The following is a 19,563-nucleotide window of genomic DNA, read 5'->3' as shown; positions in this document are numbered from 1 at the left end:
CACCTAAATAAATTGTTTTGTTTTGTTTTAAACCAGGTTTCACTGCACTATTCTTATTTATCTGGATCTCATTTTTAACTTTACAAAAATCATTTGAACAAAGGTAACATATCTGATCAAATCAAAAGACATCATTAAGTTCCTTACATAATAATTATCAAACCAGTTCAGTTAATTTCAGTCACAGCAAACAAAGTTTAATCAAATTCTGTTATGGAGCATCAAATTAAACCTAATGTATAGACCAGTTAGTAAAAAGTTGCCAATCTAAGAAAACTGCATCAAATGCCAATGAAATTATTTGTAATGTTAGCATGTCAAATAAAACTTAACTTTGTTTAGCTGAAATAGTTTTCAGTGCATTTGTAATGTGTTGCTTCAATACATACAGTACAGACCAAAAGTTTGGACACACTTTCTCATTGAATTCAATGAGAAAGTGTGTCCAAACTTTTGGTCTGAACTGAGTACAGACCAAAAGTTTGGACACACAGTTGTGTCCAAACCTTTGGTCTGTACTGTATGTTATAAAAATATCAAGCCTCAGCCTTTCACTGAAGAAGATAATTCCAGGAAAATGTGTAAGAAATACATGTATTTATGTCAATCAATCAACTCAGTCATTTGTATAATGTGTGTCAGCAACAAGGCAGTTCAAAGTGCTTTACATCATAAAAACATGAAAATTGACAATTGAAACATTACACTTTGCTAAATGCTGTCGTTACACGTCAAAATGTTGGTTAGTGTTTCGTTTTTGTTACAGTTTAAAAGCAACTCAAAACAGTTGCTAGTCTAGATTTAAGATTTGCAATTTTCTGGAAGTTTGTACAATCACCACATTTTAGTATCAAGAAGTGGCAATAATTTAGCATGAATGTCAGCTCACAGTTTGAGTTGCAGGTCTTATATCCTGAAAGTGTCGCTACGTTTGTACATTAGGTTTGTTTTGTTGGAGATGACTTCGATATGCTTTAAATGCAGAGATGTTGAATTTCATTCCCAATGTGAGCAATGCTAATTAATTCCTGCTAATCTTGGCTAAATGTAGCCATCTACTTAACATCTTAAACATTTTTTAAAAAGTCTTTTCGTCGATATTGTTCAGTGAAGGAGCAAAATGGTCGTGTTGTGATGGTTGCTCCTCAGAAAGGCGTGCAGCAGTCGCTCCAGATCTCAGAGTGATATATACACACACATGTTCCCTCTGATCTCAGCGGGTTAATGAGGCCTTCACAGATGTGCAAGTTGAATGTGCCAAGTTTTGTAAAGCAGCCCATAACATCACAGATGCTGGCTTTTGACCTCTTTGCTGAAAACATGCGAGACGCTCGTTCTCCTCAGTGGTCAGCAGAAGTCACGGCACAGCAGCTTTTCTAAACTTGTATCTTTTTTTTTAACTTAAACCTTCTTCACTTTTTAAGAAATAATATGGTTCTGCCTGTTTCAATGCATCTTTGACTCAATTCTTTAATTCTAAAATCCATAGCAATGTATGCTGTAAAATATTGCAACGTTATCTCAGAGACCCTTCCTTTTTTGAATCTAAAGAAAAGCATTCATGATTTCAAAGGTTAGATTATTTTTGTGCGACAGTGTCTGGCTGAAATTTACATGCACATATTATACATGTCAAAATAATTTTGGGCTTTTAATGCTTCATTTTAACAGTTTTTTGTTGGAACCAAACTGATGTTACAACCTACGACTTTAATGAACTTTTAAAACAAGATTTGGCTCCAAACGTTTAAAATTCCTTTGGATTTTACACAAGATCCATACAGAAACAAAATTATACAACCTGTATGCAAATTACAATGACAAATACCAAAAACCTTTAATTAGTGAAGTAAGAATAATGAACAATTAGACAACTAGAATAACAATGTCCTAAGGATCCATAATTCTGGCTGGATATTTGTCGTTGACAATAGTTGAAACCTGGACACTGCTGGGTGTTCAAACAGGACAATGATCCTAAAAACACAACAGATTTGGTTTTGCAATTAGTATTGACATTTAGGAACTGTTTTTCTAAAGCTTCAGCAATAACATTTAAAATTTCTATAACTATACAGTTTAAGTAAACTCTAGTAAACTCTGGTAAGAAGAAGGTCAAATATTCAGCAACATTTATGCCAGCACCTTCTTGTTGGCTACAAGAAGGGCTGCAACTTGACAAATATTTGCACTGGTGTTATTTTTGTATGTATAAATTGCCAAATGAAGGCAGTTCACATCAATATGAGGAAGTTACGCAATCTAACTATAACAATATAATTATTTACTGTAATAGATCATTTTAAGAGCATTGCTTTCCTTCTTGTGTTTACATTTAACACATCATCTTAATCTTTTTAGACGAGGGAGCACACTGTTTTAGTAGATTAGTATCAGCAGGCTGTTTAATTATCATGCATTTTAGCTTAATGGAGACACATTTGCTTTATTTAACGTAACACTTGATATTATTTTCTAATTAAGACAATTGGCAATAATGAAGCAGTGGGAAGCCCCCAAAACTGCCAAATTTAAAACCAACGCTTAATACAAAACATGAATTTTGCCACATATTTGGCTTCTTACATTGACTATCTGACTGAAGTTTGAAAAAAAAAAATCTGGTAAGCCTCATTATCTGGCATTTAAACTCTTCCTACCCAAAGCTCCACGCAGGCAGGTGTTTCTAATCAAACCACATTTTCATCTGCAGCCTCGCTGACATTTAAAGCTGTATGTAAATGAGCGACAGATACCGACATCAGCTCTGTGTGACTGATGGTATCTGGAGCTCTCCTAATGTCTCAGTGTGCAGAAGAATAATGTGGAGGAATGTAAAATCGTGGCGATTTGTTGTGGACGGATTCCAACATTCGGATACATTTCTGGTTTGATCCTTCAGAGACAGACGGAGCTGCTTCTCAGTGGGTGACAAACATTTGAGTCATGGCCAGATGCTATTCGTTTGCTGAGCTGCTCTTGTTACTGCACTCTGGTGGCGATCTGGGGCATTGCGTCCTCCATTCTGTTTCTCATTTATGTATCTTATAATAATCTCATAAAACACCTTCCCCTGTCTTCTTAATCCCACATGCACCGTCCTGCTTTGTTCCCTTCAATCTTGGCGACCTCCTTCCCCTCAGAAGACAGGAAGCTGTTTGTGGGCATGCTGGGAAAACAGCAGACGGACGCTGATGTGAGGAAAATGTTTGAGCCGTTCGGCAGCATAGAGGAGTGCACGGTGCTGCGCGGGCCTGATGGGACCAGCAAAGGTAACAGCAAAATTGAAAACCAAACACGACACTTAGAAATAAAGACACTTCAATCTAATATGCTTTACTTTAAACATAATAAGTTAAACTGCTCTCTGTCTCTTCACAAACTTTTAAAAAAGTTTTACATGTCATATCAAGTTTTCTGCAGGAAAATTGAGACTATTCAAGCATTCGTTTTTCTCAACAATACTTCCTCAGTTCATTCAGTCTGACAAATGAACATTTAAAGATAAAGTGAATAAAACAGTTGCATTTATTTATACAGATATACGTAAAATCAGGAATTATTGTGTTCAATAATACTAAATATTCATATTTGCGGTCATTCACCCTTCACTACTTTTGTAACACCGTTTTGTAAAACCAGATATTTATATACCGTGTACTTTCCTACTTTTGTTATTGTGATAAATACCGAAAAAATATTGTGATCATGACATTTTTACTGCAAATGCACCACCACGCCGCTTTAGATTTATGCTAGAGAATACTAGTTTTTGACAAAATTACTGGTCCCTCAATCAGTGGCACCTCTAATAAATAAAGGTAAATAAAACTTTTTAATTTATGCAGATCGTTCTCAGGCTGAACTATATGTCACATCATATTGACATTATTCAGATAATAAAATTAGTTACTAATTTCAGCAGCCAGAGCAATAATTAAATTTTTTTTATAGCTTTATGGGAGTATGTAAGAGGATCCATGTTTATCTTAAAAAACGTAGAAGACAAGACTTTTTCCTCATGTCATAAGTAAAAATTGTCTGCCAATAGACGTAATATTTTTTATCAATATTCAAGAATATTGACTTGAAACAAGCTGCTATATCTTGCTCAAATGTTACTTGTAAATTAGTTTACCCTTATTTCATGAAACCAGACAAAATTACTTGGTAAGATTTTGTGTTTTTGCAGTTCAGGAGGAAAAAGTTCACCGAGTTCACATAACTAGTTATTAACTTATATGGTTTTTATATCTTTACCAGGGGGACCATTGAATCTGCAGAGTAGTTGTGTTTTTGTTCAGATCAGTCGAATGTGTCCTTTGGTCAATTTTCTCTTTGATTCGGAGTAAGTTAACTACATTAAAGTCAAAATGAAGGATTAATGTTTGTGAATTTAGGATGTAAGCAACAAAATTTCCAGCAACTTTATAACAAAATGTGTGTTTAAATACAGCCGTAGGAGGTTATTCAGACCGGCCTCTGGGCCAGGAATGTGGAAGTGGTATTGACTTTGTTCAACTGTTTGTAACCCCTGAGGCACATTACCTTCTCTTGGTATAAATTACTATTGTCACTAACAACAATGCTAATGATATTTGCCGTGTAAATCAAAGTCCAGCGACAGCTCCAACACAGATGCTAGATTTTTCTCCGTTTGTTGCATGAGGCATGACTAATGAGCCTATAGGTTTTATGGGTCATGGCTAATGATGCGTTAGGTGGTTTACGGGGTTATGATTGATGAAGCAATGAATGTTCTGCGGACCGTGTTTAACGACGCCACGGTTACTGATGGAGCGCTGGATGTAAGACGGCTTCTAATGTATTTTTAAAGGGAAGCAGTTTTGTAATCCTTATGCGTGTGTGGATGTGGGTGTGAGTGTGTGTTCACTGATGTGTCGTTTCTTGCAGGGTGTGCATTTGTAAAGTTCCAGAGCAACGCAGAGGCCCAGGCCGCCATCAACGCTCTGCACGGGAGTCGCACCTTACCTGTAAGTTCCTAACAAATACGCTCCGTTATATATCAGAGCGACCCACTCCTTTTAGATATGCTACATGGTGACTCACCACTTTTAATTACTCTCCCACTCATCACAAACAGAAAGAAATGAAGCACATTTTATCTATCATGCGCCCTGTTGATAATTTAGTTGTATTTGATTGAAATTGTTTATGCAAAGAAGGAAAATCTAAGCTTAGTGATGGAAATGCAATGAAACAGCATATGCCGAAAGGTTGCAACGTCAGATTGACTGAAAAAATTCAGAAGGAAAATCTAAAGCAGAAAAAAACACCAGAAGAATTTGATGCAATAAGAAACTTTAGTCTGATGATGAGCAAAAATTACCGAGTTCCCCTGGAGAAATCATTTCACTGCAGCAAACCCCCACCTGAGGATTTTGTAAAAACCATTTCTCTCATATTTAAAAAACTTTAAAAGCAGCAAAACATTAATGTTACTTTTCTGCTCATGTAATAAAAGTGATCCAGGCAGAGACGCCCTCAACACCTGCCACTCAACCCGTTTAAAGGTCAAACTCGGTTCATGTTGCAGACAAGCAGCTAAGTTATTGAATATAATTCAGTGATTATGTGTCTATATGTATTTTTTTTAGCAATTACAGCTCTTGAAAGCCACATTACCAACACTGTAACATCAAATACTGCTTTAACTTGTTAATTAGTGACATTAATTATTAATTACTCCTTCATACTTTCTATGTCAGTATGGTCTGAATCCACCTTAATTTGCTTACTCTACATCTGGTTCTACGTCAAGGTCCGGTGTGAGATTTTATGGGTACAACTATGAGTAAAAATACCCTGACATCATGATAATAACATTTTAAAATGGTTTTAAAATATAAACTACTAGAGCTTTGATAATCTAAACCATTTATTTATTTTTGTCCTTACTTTTATGCACACACACAACTGCAGGCAGTTTGTTTACTGCAAAAGTATAAAATCTTACCAAGTATTTTTGTATAATTTGTAGTTCAAATACCTTAGTATGCTTGAAATAAGACGAAACAAACTTTTAAGCAAGAAATATAGCCTTATTTTAAGTAAATAATTTCCTAATATTGATAAATAAATGTACATTTGAAGAAGACATTTTAATTTATAATGTGGGATAATATCTTGTTAAACTAGCAGATTATTTCACTTATTGCTAGTAAATTTTTTGTCAATATTAAGTAATTATTGACTTAAAATAAGCCCATATTTCTTGCTGAAAAGTTCATTTTGTCTTATTTCACGTATACTAAGATATTTGCACAAGAAACTAGACTGAAAATACTTGATAAGATTTTCTGTTTTTCCCGTGTTTAAAATTTTATTCAGCCAATAAAAGTCTGTACGTTTCAGCTAAATATATTTTTAAAATCAATAAAAATCTTTAAAAAAAAAGACAAAAGAAGATTTATGTAAATTAAAATCTGTGGATGGACGGCTGACATTATGAGTGAGGAATCTATTGTCATAGTTTTCTTTTTTGTCAATGCAACTGATTTAGAGAGGAGAGTATCATCAGCATACGATTAGACATAAATTTTAGTTATTGAACTCTGTCATTGCTCTGTTGCCGATGTCTTCATCTGCATTCTGTATTTATTGAACTTATTTAGAAGGAAAATGAAGATTCATAGAAGCTAGATAATTACACGCCTGTAATATTGACTGACTGCAAATGTGTGCATTCGTTTCACAAAACCAACCTCCAATTTCTGTCACCTTTAATAATAATCAGATGATCACATGATGCTAAAAGTCTCTGTTTTATTCTTACTGGATGAGTCTGTGTTTTTTTTTTTATGACTCCCTCCCAGGGCGCCTCGTCCAGCCTGGTGGTCAAGTTTGCCGATTCGGAGAAGGAGCGGGGACTGAGGCGGATGCAGCAGGTGGCCTCTCAGCTGGGGGTCATCAGTCCCATGACCCTGCACCTTGGGGCTTACAACGCCTACACACAGGCCGTGAGCAACACACACTGCACACAAAATCATTCCTAACACAATCTAAGTTTTAGTTCCAGTTCTCTTTCCTTCTTTCTCCGTCTCCTGTCTTTTCCTGCCGGATGAAGCCATGTTTGATTGAATGGAGAATAAGCAGAGGCAGCTCCTTGATTTGTGAACATGCTTATAACTAATGGGAAACATCCTGTGTAACTTTAGCCCTCTGAGTGCATGCTAATTGCTTGTTAGGAGCATTTGCATTGTAAATAGAAGTTTGTAAGTGGATCAGAAATATAAAGGTCTGCCCTCACTAATGTTTGTTTTATTTAAAACAAAAGAAAAACATATAAGTGGACAATCTATTGAACACGGTATAGCTGTGCTTCCATTTATTGTACATAACTTGATTATTCTGAAGTATCAATTTTCCCCCGCTGGTTTGTTGTTTGTGCTTCATCTGCGGTTCTGGTTCAGTAAATTATGTTACTGACTGAGTAGATTGTTCCTTCTCAATTCTGCCTGTGTCAGTAATATAAAAAAAGTAACACAAAGAGGTTCACTACATCCACCAGAGATCATCTATACCTGTTGCTTTGTTAAGCTCCAGTTTGTTTGGAAACATTTAAACCGAGTCGCTCATGGAGTTTAAGTTTTACAGTAGTTGCAGTAACTAGAGCTGAGACTTTAATGCTGTTAACTTTGATTAATTATTATGTATATTTTAATTAATCACATTTGTTTTGTTTTATTTACATTCAAAGGCCCTAAAATAAAACCTTTGTATCGTTTGTATCTGATTTATTAGCAGCATCTGCAAACGATAGATGAAAAAGCTGCTTCTGTCCGCCTTGATTTTTGCTTCAAAAAAACAATCTGATTGAAAACCGGAAAAGACTATCATGTACTAAAACGGAGTTGGCCTGTCATTGAACCTTTTCAAACCTAAAATACCATCTCAATGCAAATCATGTTGCACCGACGTCCCCAACAACAATGTCGGCATTCAGATTTCTGAAGAAGGATTTTTTAAAGAAGTTACATGACTGGTCAGGGCTTCCTAAAACATTTGAAAACTGAGGCATAATAGCACTTTGCACCAATCTGATTGTTAAAAAAACCTGATTAAAAGCTATAAATATCTTTGTCGTTGATCTCAGCTGTCTATTTAGTCAATAATTTAGCAGCGAAAAGGGTTTGTGAATTAAAAATGTTGCTCATTTTGTCAATAATATGGTTTTAGATTAAAATGCGACTAATTTTGATTAACTTGATTAAAAATTTTAATCGAGTCCTACCACTATATAAAACATATGTATAAAAAAAAAACCAATTTTGCAGAAACATGTATCAGTAAATAATTTAAAATAATTTTAGAGTCAGCCATTCATGTATATCCAGTTTCAAAGTGGTCACAGTTTAAAAACATTAATTAAAAAAGGCAAATTTTGTGGAAATCTGAAACTGTAGTCAATATAAAATTTTTGTTGATTGTGATTTTAACCATCTAATGTGTGTGTGAGGAAAAAACATGCTGAAAATGACAATCAAAAATTAATCAAAGCAAACCTTCCCTTTAATGCCATTTGTACCAGAGCTGTAATCAGTATTACTACATGAGGACCTGAATCAATGATTTCAAGATTCTCCAAAGTGATCATACTCTAAAAGAAATAAAAAATTCCTCCAAGGGATCGGCTGAAGAATTTACTCCGTTCAACTCCCCAGACAGCCGAAGGAAACTGCTCTGGTTCTTGGGAAAGATTCCTGAAGTGGAAACTGGCCTTATCTGTTTCAGAAAGAGATAAAGCAAACTCTCTGGAAGGCACAACTCATTAAATGAGATATGCTCCATTTGAATGACATGATCTCGACTAACTAGATGGTTTTTACTTAGAACAACTGCAAATCGCTCTTTAAATTTGTGCAAAACTGCATCCACTAATTGATTGCAAATAGTTTTAGCTGTGCTTTATTTACAGCTGTTTAGTTTGTGGTGCGAGGAGATGATGTGACCCTATTTAGTTTTAGACAAATGCAGTTAAACAACCTAGAAAAATCAAATAATTGGAGAATATGATTTCAGAAAACTGTAGTACGAATATGGCATGTAAACTGTATTAATCCAGATAAATAAATTCTCATACTCTGTCAACATCTCCACTTAAAGTCAAACTTTTATCAAAAGTTCACTGGTGTGTCAAATGGAGTTTTTTTGTGGCCTAATTACAAATTCTAGTAACTATTATTAACCTGAAGGGGGCAAGAACTAAACCAAGGTTTGGGATGAACTTTAATTCATCCATTTCCAACATCAGAACTGCCAGTGAAGGAAGAATTGATTGCTTTACTTTTCAGGTGTGTGTTAAAGAAACTTTGAGGTCATAATAACATCCACAACCTGGAGATTCTGCGATGCCATTTTTGTGGGCTACAAGGTTATCGCAAGTAGACAAGTAGAATCCACTTTTTTTGCCCGTATGCAACCAATACGCAACTTTTCACGGCAGTCTGAACGGCCCAGTTCCTATCTCTTCACCCCAAAACGTCTGATTTGTGGTACAAAGTCGGATGCATATCCGATCATTTTCAAAGCGTCTGCTGTTTGAGCGGTTATGCTGCATTTTATCCCACTGATGACGTGAGACATGCATCATAATTGTGCACCAGCAGAAGCCAAATCTTCAGGTAAACAACGGCTGAAAATTTTAATTATGACATTATGTAAAAAGTCCCGCCACTCTTAGCTCTGACTTTGCATCCAAGCAAACGTCTCTACTGAACTTGCAGTCAATGTTTCATAAAAAGATCATTGCCACTAGTCGTAGTTTTTTGTTTTATCATCTCCCTTTGTGTTGGTATGATTTTGTGATGATAAGTTCAGTTCCCATTGCTGAATCAAATTTAAAGTCAGTTCACAAATGGCTCCGTCCATGATTACTTCCATAAACAATGTTCATGCAGGTCACTTTGGGGTCACGCAGAAGTCTCACTGTGATCACATTTAATTAGTAATATGAACAAACATGCAGAAAAAAATCTGGATTTAAAGAATCAATACCTGCTGTGTGATCATAGCCTAAAAGATCCGACAAGGACATTTTGAGATTTTGAGTAAGGGGATTAAAGGAGGTGACAGGTGACATTTGCTGGGTTTCTTTTAACTATACCATGTATAATCTACACACTTACTGTCTAGAGACCATTCAGCCAAGTGAAGAGACCCCTCTTCTCACCCCTAGTGGCCTTCATGACTGATTACAAGGATCAGAAAACGGTTTGAAAAACTGGAACAGGTTACTACAGAGAGTTGTGTCACATTGTTGGGTGTTTAGATGTCACCTTCAAACTTGCTGACTCCTGATTTCAAAGCCTTCATCACCGTGGTAGGTGTTAGGAATATTTGAACAAGTTGTATTTTGAAGATGTAACTCTGAAAATATAGACATAAGATTGATAAGATTGCAGACATGTTCTTTCCTGCCTGGTTTGTTCTGTCTTCATCGCAAACTGGTGTTTCTGTTCACCTTGCAGCTGATGCAGCAGCAGGCCTTGGTGGCTCAGTCGGCCTACCTCTCTCCTGTTGCCACGGTGGCGGCTGTTCAGATGCAGCAGCTCGCCGCGCTCAACCCCAGCAGCATCATCGCCACGCCGATTGCATCCATCACCCCGTCCTCAGGTAATGAGGGCCAGAGATGTCTGGCCCTGGCTGGCCTTAATTAGATTTCTGCTTGAAATATGAGGACAGATGCACAAGGAGAGTAGGACCCAAGAGGACAGGCACAGCAAATTTGTTTAGTTGTTGGGGTTTTTTTGTTTGATTTCTGCATTATTTTGTATTGTTGTTGTCTTTGATTAGTTGTTTAACAGTTGCTATCAGATAAATATCAACACATCACATTATGGCGTTATTTTTTTAAATAAAAATCCAGAAGGAAGAATAAAAATAATGTTCTGAGCTCTAGAAGAATAAAGAGAGTAAAGCAGCAGATTCAGATGATCAAATATATTGATTAAGTGATCATCAGAAAGTCTGAGCTCCTCTCTAAAAGAGAGATCAGCAAACTGCTAATACCTCTGTATTAGCAGTTTGCTGATCTGGATCGTATCGATTAAATGTCCGCTAATAGTGTGGCAGAAAAGTCAAGCAGCGTAATTCTTTCTTTTTGGAAGTGAAATCTCACAAGGTGAAAAATTTGTACCATTACAGTCTGGTGGAAAATAGATCCAGAATAATGGAAAGAAAAAAAAATTCAACCGTTTTAGAAAACAAACACAGTATTACAACTATTCTCAAAATAATCCAGAAAATTCCAGTGCAAAAGATAAACAAAAAGTCCTCACAAAGTTGGTTTTGTGAACATTAGACCCCAATCACCAGGACTTTAAAATGGACCTATTGTGCAAAATTCACATCTTTGTACTTGGATTTGGGTCTCAACTGTTTCTAGAAATCGCTTTAAAAAAATACCCAACTGTCTTTTGGCAGTAAGTTAATGCCTGGATTAAAATACTTTGTTTCAAAAACCTTCTGAATATAACGTCACAAATCAGCAGGCACTATCCCTCTCCTAGCGACCCCAGCAAGGCCCATCCCGTTACCTGGCAACACCAGAGGAGCGCTGCCTGTCACCTAGCGACCAAAGCAGAACTCCAGCAAGTTTGGTCAGATGGCTGCTGGAAAAGAGAAGTCTTCGGTTGTTGACTTTTTATTCAGAAACCACTATCTGCATTCTTGTTGGTTGTGCGGGAGGTTCCACTTCTGCTTTTCGAAGATGTGCGGTTATTTAATTGCGCAACTGTTTGCATCCATTTTCATGTTTGAGCATAAACTTTGAGATTGGGGGCGTGGCCAGCAGCAGCTTATTTGGGATTAAAGTGACAAGATGCCCTAAAACACTCAATCTGAAAGGAGCTCAAAATAGGCAAAACTGACCATAACATAATCTAAGAATGATTTTGTGCAAAAAAAAGTAATGAACATGTTTTGTGTAGGTCACCTTTAAATAAAAACAAACTGCTTCCTTTTCTTTAAACTTTTCTACAGGTACCAGCACTCCTCCCTCCATCGCGGCCACGCCCGTTCCTGCTCTGCCTCCTCCCATCGCGGTGAACAGCTACCCCACTGTGGCAGCTCCACCCAATGGCCAGTCAGCCACAGAAACCCTGTACACTAACGGGGTTCATGCCTATCAAGGTACGGAGATAGTGGATTGGTAAATTAGTTTACAAAGCTTAATGCTGCTACTTATTAACTCATGTAGAAGCATCACATTAGGGCTTAATTAAGATTAAACTGGATAAATCTAAAGTCCTAAATGTGATTTGGAGCATGTTGATGTGCCCTGAATAGCATTTCTGAATCATTTTGTTATGCGTTGAGCATTTGTTGACTTCAAATACTCAATGCATACGTCTGCTGTGTTACAGCTCAGAGTCCGGTCCTGGATCCCTTGCAGCAAGCGTACACAGGCATGCAGCACTACACAGGTTAGCCCTGCAGGCTAATTAATGCTAATGACTGAGTCACAAGATACCGGTTATGTACAGAGATTGAACTGCTGCGGATGTTTGTTGAAGAACAACGTTGTTTAAATTTGTTCTGTCTGTCGTTCGTCTCTATCAGCCACTTACCCTGCTGCCTACAGCCTGGTGGGGCAGCCGTTCCCCCACCAGCCCACCCTGGTGGCTCAGCAGCCACAGCAGCCTCAACAGCTCCAGCAAAGAGAAGGTAAACTCAAACAGAACTATCTTAGACAAACACTGCAGCGTGTGCTTCTTTTTTTAAGCTTGGGTCGACCGCCATTTATCATGTTTTACATTGGTTTGTAAACCTTGTTTAGATAAAGGAGGTTTGTTTTGTGGGTTTTTTTTTTTTTCACAGCTCATGATATGAGGGTAAACTTTGGCTGATTCTGCTTGAATGCTGGAGTAGATATGATAATTTTGTAAAAACAAAGATAAACACAATCTTTGACCTTTTAAATGCATGAAAATACAGACTGAACTCTTTTGACAAGTGCACCAGAAACACTTAATGTCTAAATGATTTAAACTGAATTATTCTGTATTTAAGTAATAACACTTCTGGAGTACACAGCAGTGTGATCATTGAGTCTTACTATGTGCAGCATAATGAACTGAAACCAACAAATTAATGAAAAAATAATTGTTTTTCAGAGATCTGCAAACTGTGGCTCTTTAGATCATCCACAATTCATCAAAAATTCAAAAGAATTAGTTTTAAAATGTAAAGGTAATAAACAAAAATGCAAGCCACTTTTATGTAAAATGTGCAAAACATTTTAACAAAGAATGACACTGATAGTGTAAGGAATATTGTTTTTTAAAAAGTAACTTTTTGTCTTTTGGTTGTGAAAAATTTGCTTTTTAAAAATAATTTTAAATGAATCAAATAATTTAAAATGGGACAATGTACAATATACATTAACCTATGAGTTAGAGATGCATTGTCCCAGTGATATAGCTACACATGACCCAAGACATACACTAGTATTAAAATACAACATGCAACAAAACAAAATATGAGGACAAATTAAAAAAAAATTTAAATAAACTTTTATTAAAATTGAAAAATCCTATTCCTTTAGTATAAAAATTCAATACAATTTTCTTTGTTATAAAACCTAAACAAAATAAATAAAAGTGTTATCTTTCATTTTAAAATCACTTTTTTAAAATAGGCTTCGCTAAATATGCTAATTTGTTTCATGTAGCTTCTGTGACTCTAAACAGATTAATTTGTTTTAGCTGGACCAACAACAAAAAATGTCTCTTAGAGTTATAAACTTTGCTGAACTCTGAGCTAATTGAATGTGAAGAAGTCAAATGAAAAGCATTTATTTTTAACTTTTTAAGCATTAGAACAGTTTGTTGTAACATATGAACAAATCATTGGCTTTACATGCAACTTATAGAAAAGTACACAAGTCGAAAACGTCGGCCCCCTAGAAAATATCTCTATATAAGAAACTAGCTGAAAATATGCACATTTATTTCAGGCTAAAGTTATTTTCTTTACATGTTAATAGTCAACACATGCAGATTCCCAGATAGATAAATAAATATAGTTTGTGGTTATAATCTGTATATGATTGTATATGAGTATAAGGGGTAACAGGTAACAGGTCTGTTGCTAGGTAACAGATGTAGAAAATACAAGATATACCTCAAAAAAAGAGATTTAATGAATGAAAAAATCGATTGGCTATTTATACGTCAACCCTCTTTTCTTTGCCTACAGGTCCAGAGGGGTGTAACATCTTCATCTACCACCTGCCGCAAGAGTTCACCGACTCGGAGATCCTTCAGATGTTCCTGCCCTTCGGAAATGTCATTTCTGCAAAGGTCTTTGTCGACCGAGCCACCAACCAGAGTAAATGCTTTGGTAAGTCACAAAGAACAGGGCTGGAGATAAGGGATTTTAATAAATAATGCAAACCTTTCCTGACATTTTAAGCATCTGCGTTCCACCCCAGGTTTTGTGAGCTTTGACAACCCATCCAGCGCCCAGACTGCCATCCAGGCCATGAACGGCTTCCAGATCGGCATGAAGAGGCTGAAGGTGCAGCTGAAGAGGCCCAAGGACGCCAACAGGCCTTACTGAAGGAGGTGAGTGACTGCAAATCAATGTGTTTGGAAAGGCTGGAAGTGACTGATTGACAGCTGGAAATGTGAGTGGGGAGAATTAGGGATACAAAGTGGCTGTAATTTGGAGCTCACGCTTCAAATACTGAAGAAAGTCAATGACAACTCAGTAGGTTAACTTTAATGATGTGGGCATCACCTTGAAAACATGAAAACGTCTAGAAGATGCCTTTGATGTGTGAGATCTGATGAGAAAGATGCAGAAAATGAGATTTTCACTCTGTTTTAAATGTTCTAACTGCTGTTCTGTCACAGGGTTGAATGTTAACAGCTGTCCATCATTAATTTTTTTCTTTTTTTATTGTTTTTGTGCTGTGCAACATGCAATTTTTTCCTGCAAAAACAAACAAAAGAAAAAAGAGTAGTAAAAAAAAAAAAACACTCTCAAGACTGTATCGCCAAACGTATATCGTGGAGACGTCGCTAAACCCCGCCCCCTTCCTTCTCAGAGCGTCGTAAGTTTAATGGCCTGTGTTGGTTGCTGTGGCGATATTGCCTGTGATGGTTGCCATTAGCAGTTTTGTTTAATTATTATTATTATTTTTGGGCCGTTGCCTTGATTCGCCATGCTGAACCGCATGGCGGGTTACAGTGGCGACTGTGAACTGTGTTTGGTGCGTTGTGAGTTTCCTTTTAAAATTATTTTTGTCCTGATTTTTATATCCTTGCAAAATACTGATTGATAAATGTCACTTTACCTAAGCTTCTGTAAGTAACTGATTATCATGACATTCTGTTTTGGTTTTTTTTGTTAGTTAAAAAAGCATTAGGCATCAAATATAAAGCTTTTAGATTTTCTCTCCAAACATTTTTTTGTTTAATAGTTTTATTTTGTCTGTCATGATTATCATTCTTACATCTCCTTTCTGTTTAGTGTGGTAGTTGTGCTGGATTTTGGTCTTGATGTAACTTATTTCCAAGTGACCTTTTTTGTGCCTGAGCTTCGTTGGGTTTCCGTACGACTTAAAATGTCCTAAATGTGACCCTGTCAGGTGGTTCACAGCTTAGTGTTTGTGTGTGAAATCAAACCTAGACGTGGTTATGTTTTTTTTTATATATGATAGATGTGGAAAAACAGTCCTGCTGTTCATATGAGTGTGTGGATGTGCTGTGAGGTGTTAACCTGATTTTAGAAGGTTTCAGGTGAAGCTGTTTGGTTTCTGTGCTGCTGGTTGAGGAGCTGCATTCCTCTGTAGGAATTCTGGGACTCCAAATGAATAACAAATCATAAGTCATGCATGCTAAAAATAGGCATCGGGTCGGTGTGAGACTCTAATCGTATGGTGACACTGATACCACTATTTTAGGCGTTCTGAAACGTAGCAGCCATACAGAGTATGGAAATCAATTTCTGCGTTTTCAGTGTTTGGCAAAGTATGAAAAAATATTTATATTTTGCTTTATCTTCTTGTGTCCTTGCTTATGTCTTTCCATCTTTGCACCTTTCCTCTCCCTTTTTCATTTCTTATTGCCTTTTCCTTTCTGCTTTTTTTTTGTGTTGCTCCGTTCTTCATCCCTCCATCCTCACTTCTTTTTATTCTCTTCACTGCAAAAAACAGAAAATATTACCAAGTAATTTTGGCCTAGTTTCTTGTGCAATTATCTTAGTACACTTTTCAGCAAGATATAGGAGCTTTTTTGAGTAAATAATCCCTTAATATTGATGAAAAAGTACTTAATCTGGACTTGTAGATTATTTCACTTATAGCATGGGAAAAAATGATTGTTACAAGTGAAATAATCTCCCAGTGGAGCTGGTACTTTTTTAAAAATCAGCATTAAATAATTATTAATGTAAAACAAGCCCTTTTATCTTGCTGAAATGTTACTTCTGGGTTTGTTTTGTCTTGTTTTAAGTGTATTAAGATATTTGCACTAAAACCAGACCAAAGATACTTGGTAAGATTTTTGTTTTTGCAGTGTTCAGTCAGTCCTTCCTTCTTTCCTCCATTATATTCTTACTTGTGTGCTTCTTTCTGTTTCTTCCTCCCTCTTTTGCTTGTGTCCTTTTCTTCAGCATTTTTCTTTTTTGTTTTCACTTTCATTTCTTTCATTCCTTTCTTATGTTCTGTGTTACTTCTCCCTTCTTTCTTTGTGTTTATCCATCCTTTTCTTCCTTTCTTGTAGCCTGCATTCATTCACCATTTCATTTTTAGTAAATTTTGAACTTTATTTTATATTGTAAAATAAAGTTTTACAATATAAAAAACTTTATTCCAGTTGTGTCTGGAAAACATTGGAATTATTACATATAAAAAATTTGTAGAACCTCTTAGCACGTCTGAATAAATACGGAAATGCAGAATTGAAAAGACATTTGATTTTATAAATTTTTCTGTTATCTAAAAGTTTTGTTTAATTTCAAAGAATAAATGCTGTCATTGCAATAATTTAAATTCAATTGACATCCATCGTCTTTAATTTGCCAAACCTTTTCTTTTAATCATCTATCAGTTCGATTTTATGAAATCCTTTTGTTTTTTAAGATTCTGATTTTACTCTAAATTTACTATCTTTGTATTTAAATTCTGAATAGATGCAGAACAAGAACATTTAGCGACTACCAGCAGAATAAATGAGTCTCATCACAACTCCTCAGAGACTCAGCAACAACAAACTTAATTTTGAGCCATTGTTAAGCGGTCCAGACTCCTCACATAATATGTTAAACTTTCTACATCTGGCTTCAGGAGGAACTAGTTGTTCATATTACAACTAATTTTTGTTAGCATACTTCCTATGTTTCATGTAATATTTTTATTTTATATGCATATAAAAGTGAAAGGATCAGTGTTTCTTAAAAGGTTTAGATACTTATTCTGCTCTATCTACACATAATATTATATTTACTGCTTTAATCCTGAATTATTCCCATGATTGGAGTGAAAATTGATCTTGTTTTTAAGACATCCTCTATCACGGACCATTAGAGATGTTGAGTGTAAACTGATAATAACAGTACAGCATAATTTGTGCTATAATAATCTTTATTGGGCAATTTTCTAAACTGTGAAGAGCTGATTCCTACCAGAATTCCTACCCTGCATGTTTTGAAATAAGCTGCCTTGCTTAGGAGATGAGAGATGATTAATATTGTGAGCACATTTGCAGCAGAATGACTGTCCTGTGTGTATTGCAAGATTCCTGATTTAAAAAAAAACCCAAATAAACTACAATGATATGATTGATTCTTGTGATTTGGTTTAACGAAATCCTCCGGGGTTTATTTCTTCTTAATTTTCAGGACGACGTAAGAAGTCAATCAAGAAAACCACTTGGGGGACGTCCCAGCCTTGTTTGGTTGTTTTGACCAACCGTATAGCACAGGAGCAACACTTCACAACAAGCAGTATCCCGTGTATGCGCTTACAGAAACAACATTAACCGCTGTAAAGCCAGCAACAAACTCATCGACAGACTCCGCATCCACACAGTATCCGAAGTGCTCCAGAGTTCCTATCATTCCACAGCTGGTTCCATTTATATTATGTACATACTCTATCGTCGGCAACAAGATATACATGTTAAGAAAAAAAAAGCATATCAATGATGTTATTCTACTGAACAGGGTTCTAATGTATAGTGTGATTTGTGGTCTATGGCGCCAAGAAAAGGCCAGTCTACACAGTCGGCGGCAGAAGAAAATACTATTCTGTATGATTGCCATTGGTAATATTGTTATGTAGAGTTAGTTTTATTAATTATAAGTAAAGTAAAAACATGGAGTGGTTAAAAGTGGAAGCGACATGGATTTCCTCTCGCTGTATATACCTTGGTTTAAAAATGGAGGACTTAAAAACTTCTCAAAGTAACACTCTCTGCTGCCACTACGTTTAAAAATAAAACAAAACGGAAGGAAGGGCTGGGAATTTTTCTATCTTGATTTTTTACGTTTAATTTATTTGGTAATCCATTCGATTGCGAGGGTGATGTGAAAGTTTCTTTCTTTTTTATTTATGAAGGGGGGAAAAGAGAAGATTCCTGTGGTCTTTACAACAATGAACACAATTATTATAGAGTTTTTAATTGCATAAATGTACCTATGGAAGTAACAAAAAAACATTTTTCTTTATTTATTCTCTACAATTGCTGTTTTAAAACATATGTCTTTAAAAGAAAATAAAGTACAATTTAGAAAAAAAAAATATGTTGTTGAACTTTTATGTTTATTTTATCCCAAAGAAAAAATTTTTAAGAGTTTGGATAAACACATAAGCGTGATTCCTTAGAGAGCTTTGGCGCCCCCTGAGGGACTGGAGAGGTATTGCGGAAATCTACACGACATCAAAATAGAGGAACTTTGTTAGTACCCCGAAATAAAAACAGAAACATATTTTAAAGCATTTAGAAGTGTTTGCGTAAATACGTCCTCATATCTTGCCATTTAAGAAAAAAAAAAAAAGACTTTTCTGTCATTTCAGATTGAAATATTCAGGTCAGGCACGTGGAAGACAGAAAAGGGTGAAGTGTGTGTGAGTGTGTAACCGCAGCTTCGGTATGCATTAAGCCTGTCTGCCACAAACCTTCTGGGTTTTGTCTCATGAGTCTAAACATGCCTTGGCCTTCTTTGACATGCCAGTGTATGGCGGGTTATTCGTACCACACAAAGCCGTTAAAGCAATGAGGAATAGCAGCAGAAAAAGGCTGCAGATTCATAATTTTCCATTATAACCTGCTGGCTTTAGTGACATTTTATTAATGTATGAAAATAATATACTACATTTATAGCCACAAAATCAAACGCAAGATATTACACTAGCTAATTAGATGTTTTTATGAGGCAATCTTAATGTTTTGGTTTTGACCTACTACAAGTTGTTCTTGCTCAAGAATAAACAGGGCCATATTTATTCAAAATGTTCTTTAATTTCTAGATAAATAGATGTATGACTTAAAAATAAATGCCTATTGCACTGCAAAAACACAAACTCTTACTAAG

The 19,563-nt window shown here is 35.9% G+C and overlaps 1 protein-coding gene across 4 annotated transcripts in view; it reads left to right on the top strand.

Annotated features, from left to right (window-relative positions):
- The window catches only part of celf3a (cugbp, Elav-like family member 3a), a 69,812-nt gene extending 51,329 nt beyond the window's left edge, over nt 1-18,483 (top strand). For 2 of the 4 annotated variants that reach the window (XM_032580764.1, XM_032580763.1), the window contains 10 exons: nt 3,144-3,272; nt 4,915-4,994; nt 6,837-6,980; nt 10,491-10,635; nt 12,004-12,153; nt 12,387-12,446; nt 12,583-12,687; nt 14,221-14,364; nt 14,456-14,588; nt 17,869-18,483. In XM_032580764.1, coding sequence (XP_032436655.1) covers nt 3,144-3,272; nt 4,915-4,994; nt 6,837-6,980; nt 10,491-10,635; nt 12,004-12,153; nt 12,387-12,446; nt 12,583-12,687; nt 14,221-14,364; nt 14,456-14,583 — 1,085 coding nt within the window. In that variant the 3' untranslated portion in view covers nt 14,584-14,588; nt 17,869-18,483. Of the gene's footprint in view, nt 1-3,143; nt 3,273-4,914; nt 4,995-6,836; nt 6,981-10,490; nt 10,636-12,003; nt 12,154-12,386; nt 12,447-12,582; nt 12,688-14,220; nt 14,365-14,455; nt 14,589-14,977; nt 15,080-17,868 lie in introns of all 4 variants that reach the window. The other 2 variants (XR_004341547.1, XM_032580765.1) reach the window with 2 other exon arrangements.
- Nucleotides 18,484-19,563: the final 1,080 nt, after the last annotated feature.

The sequence above is a fragment of the Xiphophorus hellerii genome, chromosome 13 (genome assembly GCF_003331165.1).
Source record: "Xiphophorus hellerii strain 12219 chromosome 13, Xiphophorus_hellerii-4.1, whole genome shotgun sequence".
Taxonomy (NCBI): domain Eukaryota; kingdom Metazoa; phylum Chordata; class Actinopteri; order Cyprinodontiformes; family Poeciliidae; genus Xiphophorus; species Xiphophorus hellerii.
The sequence above is the reverse complement of the archived record's forward strand: the minus strand, read 5'-3'. Positions and strand labels throughout refer to the sequence as shown.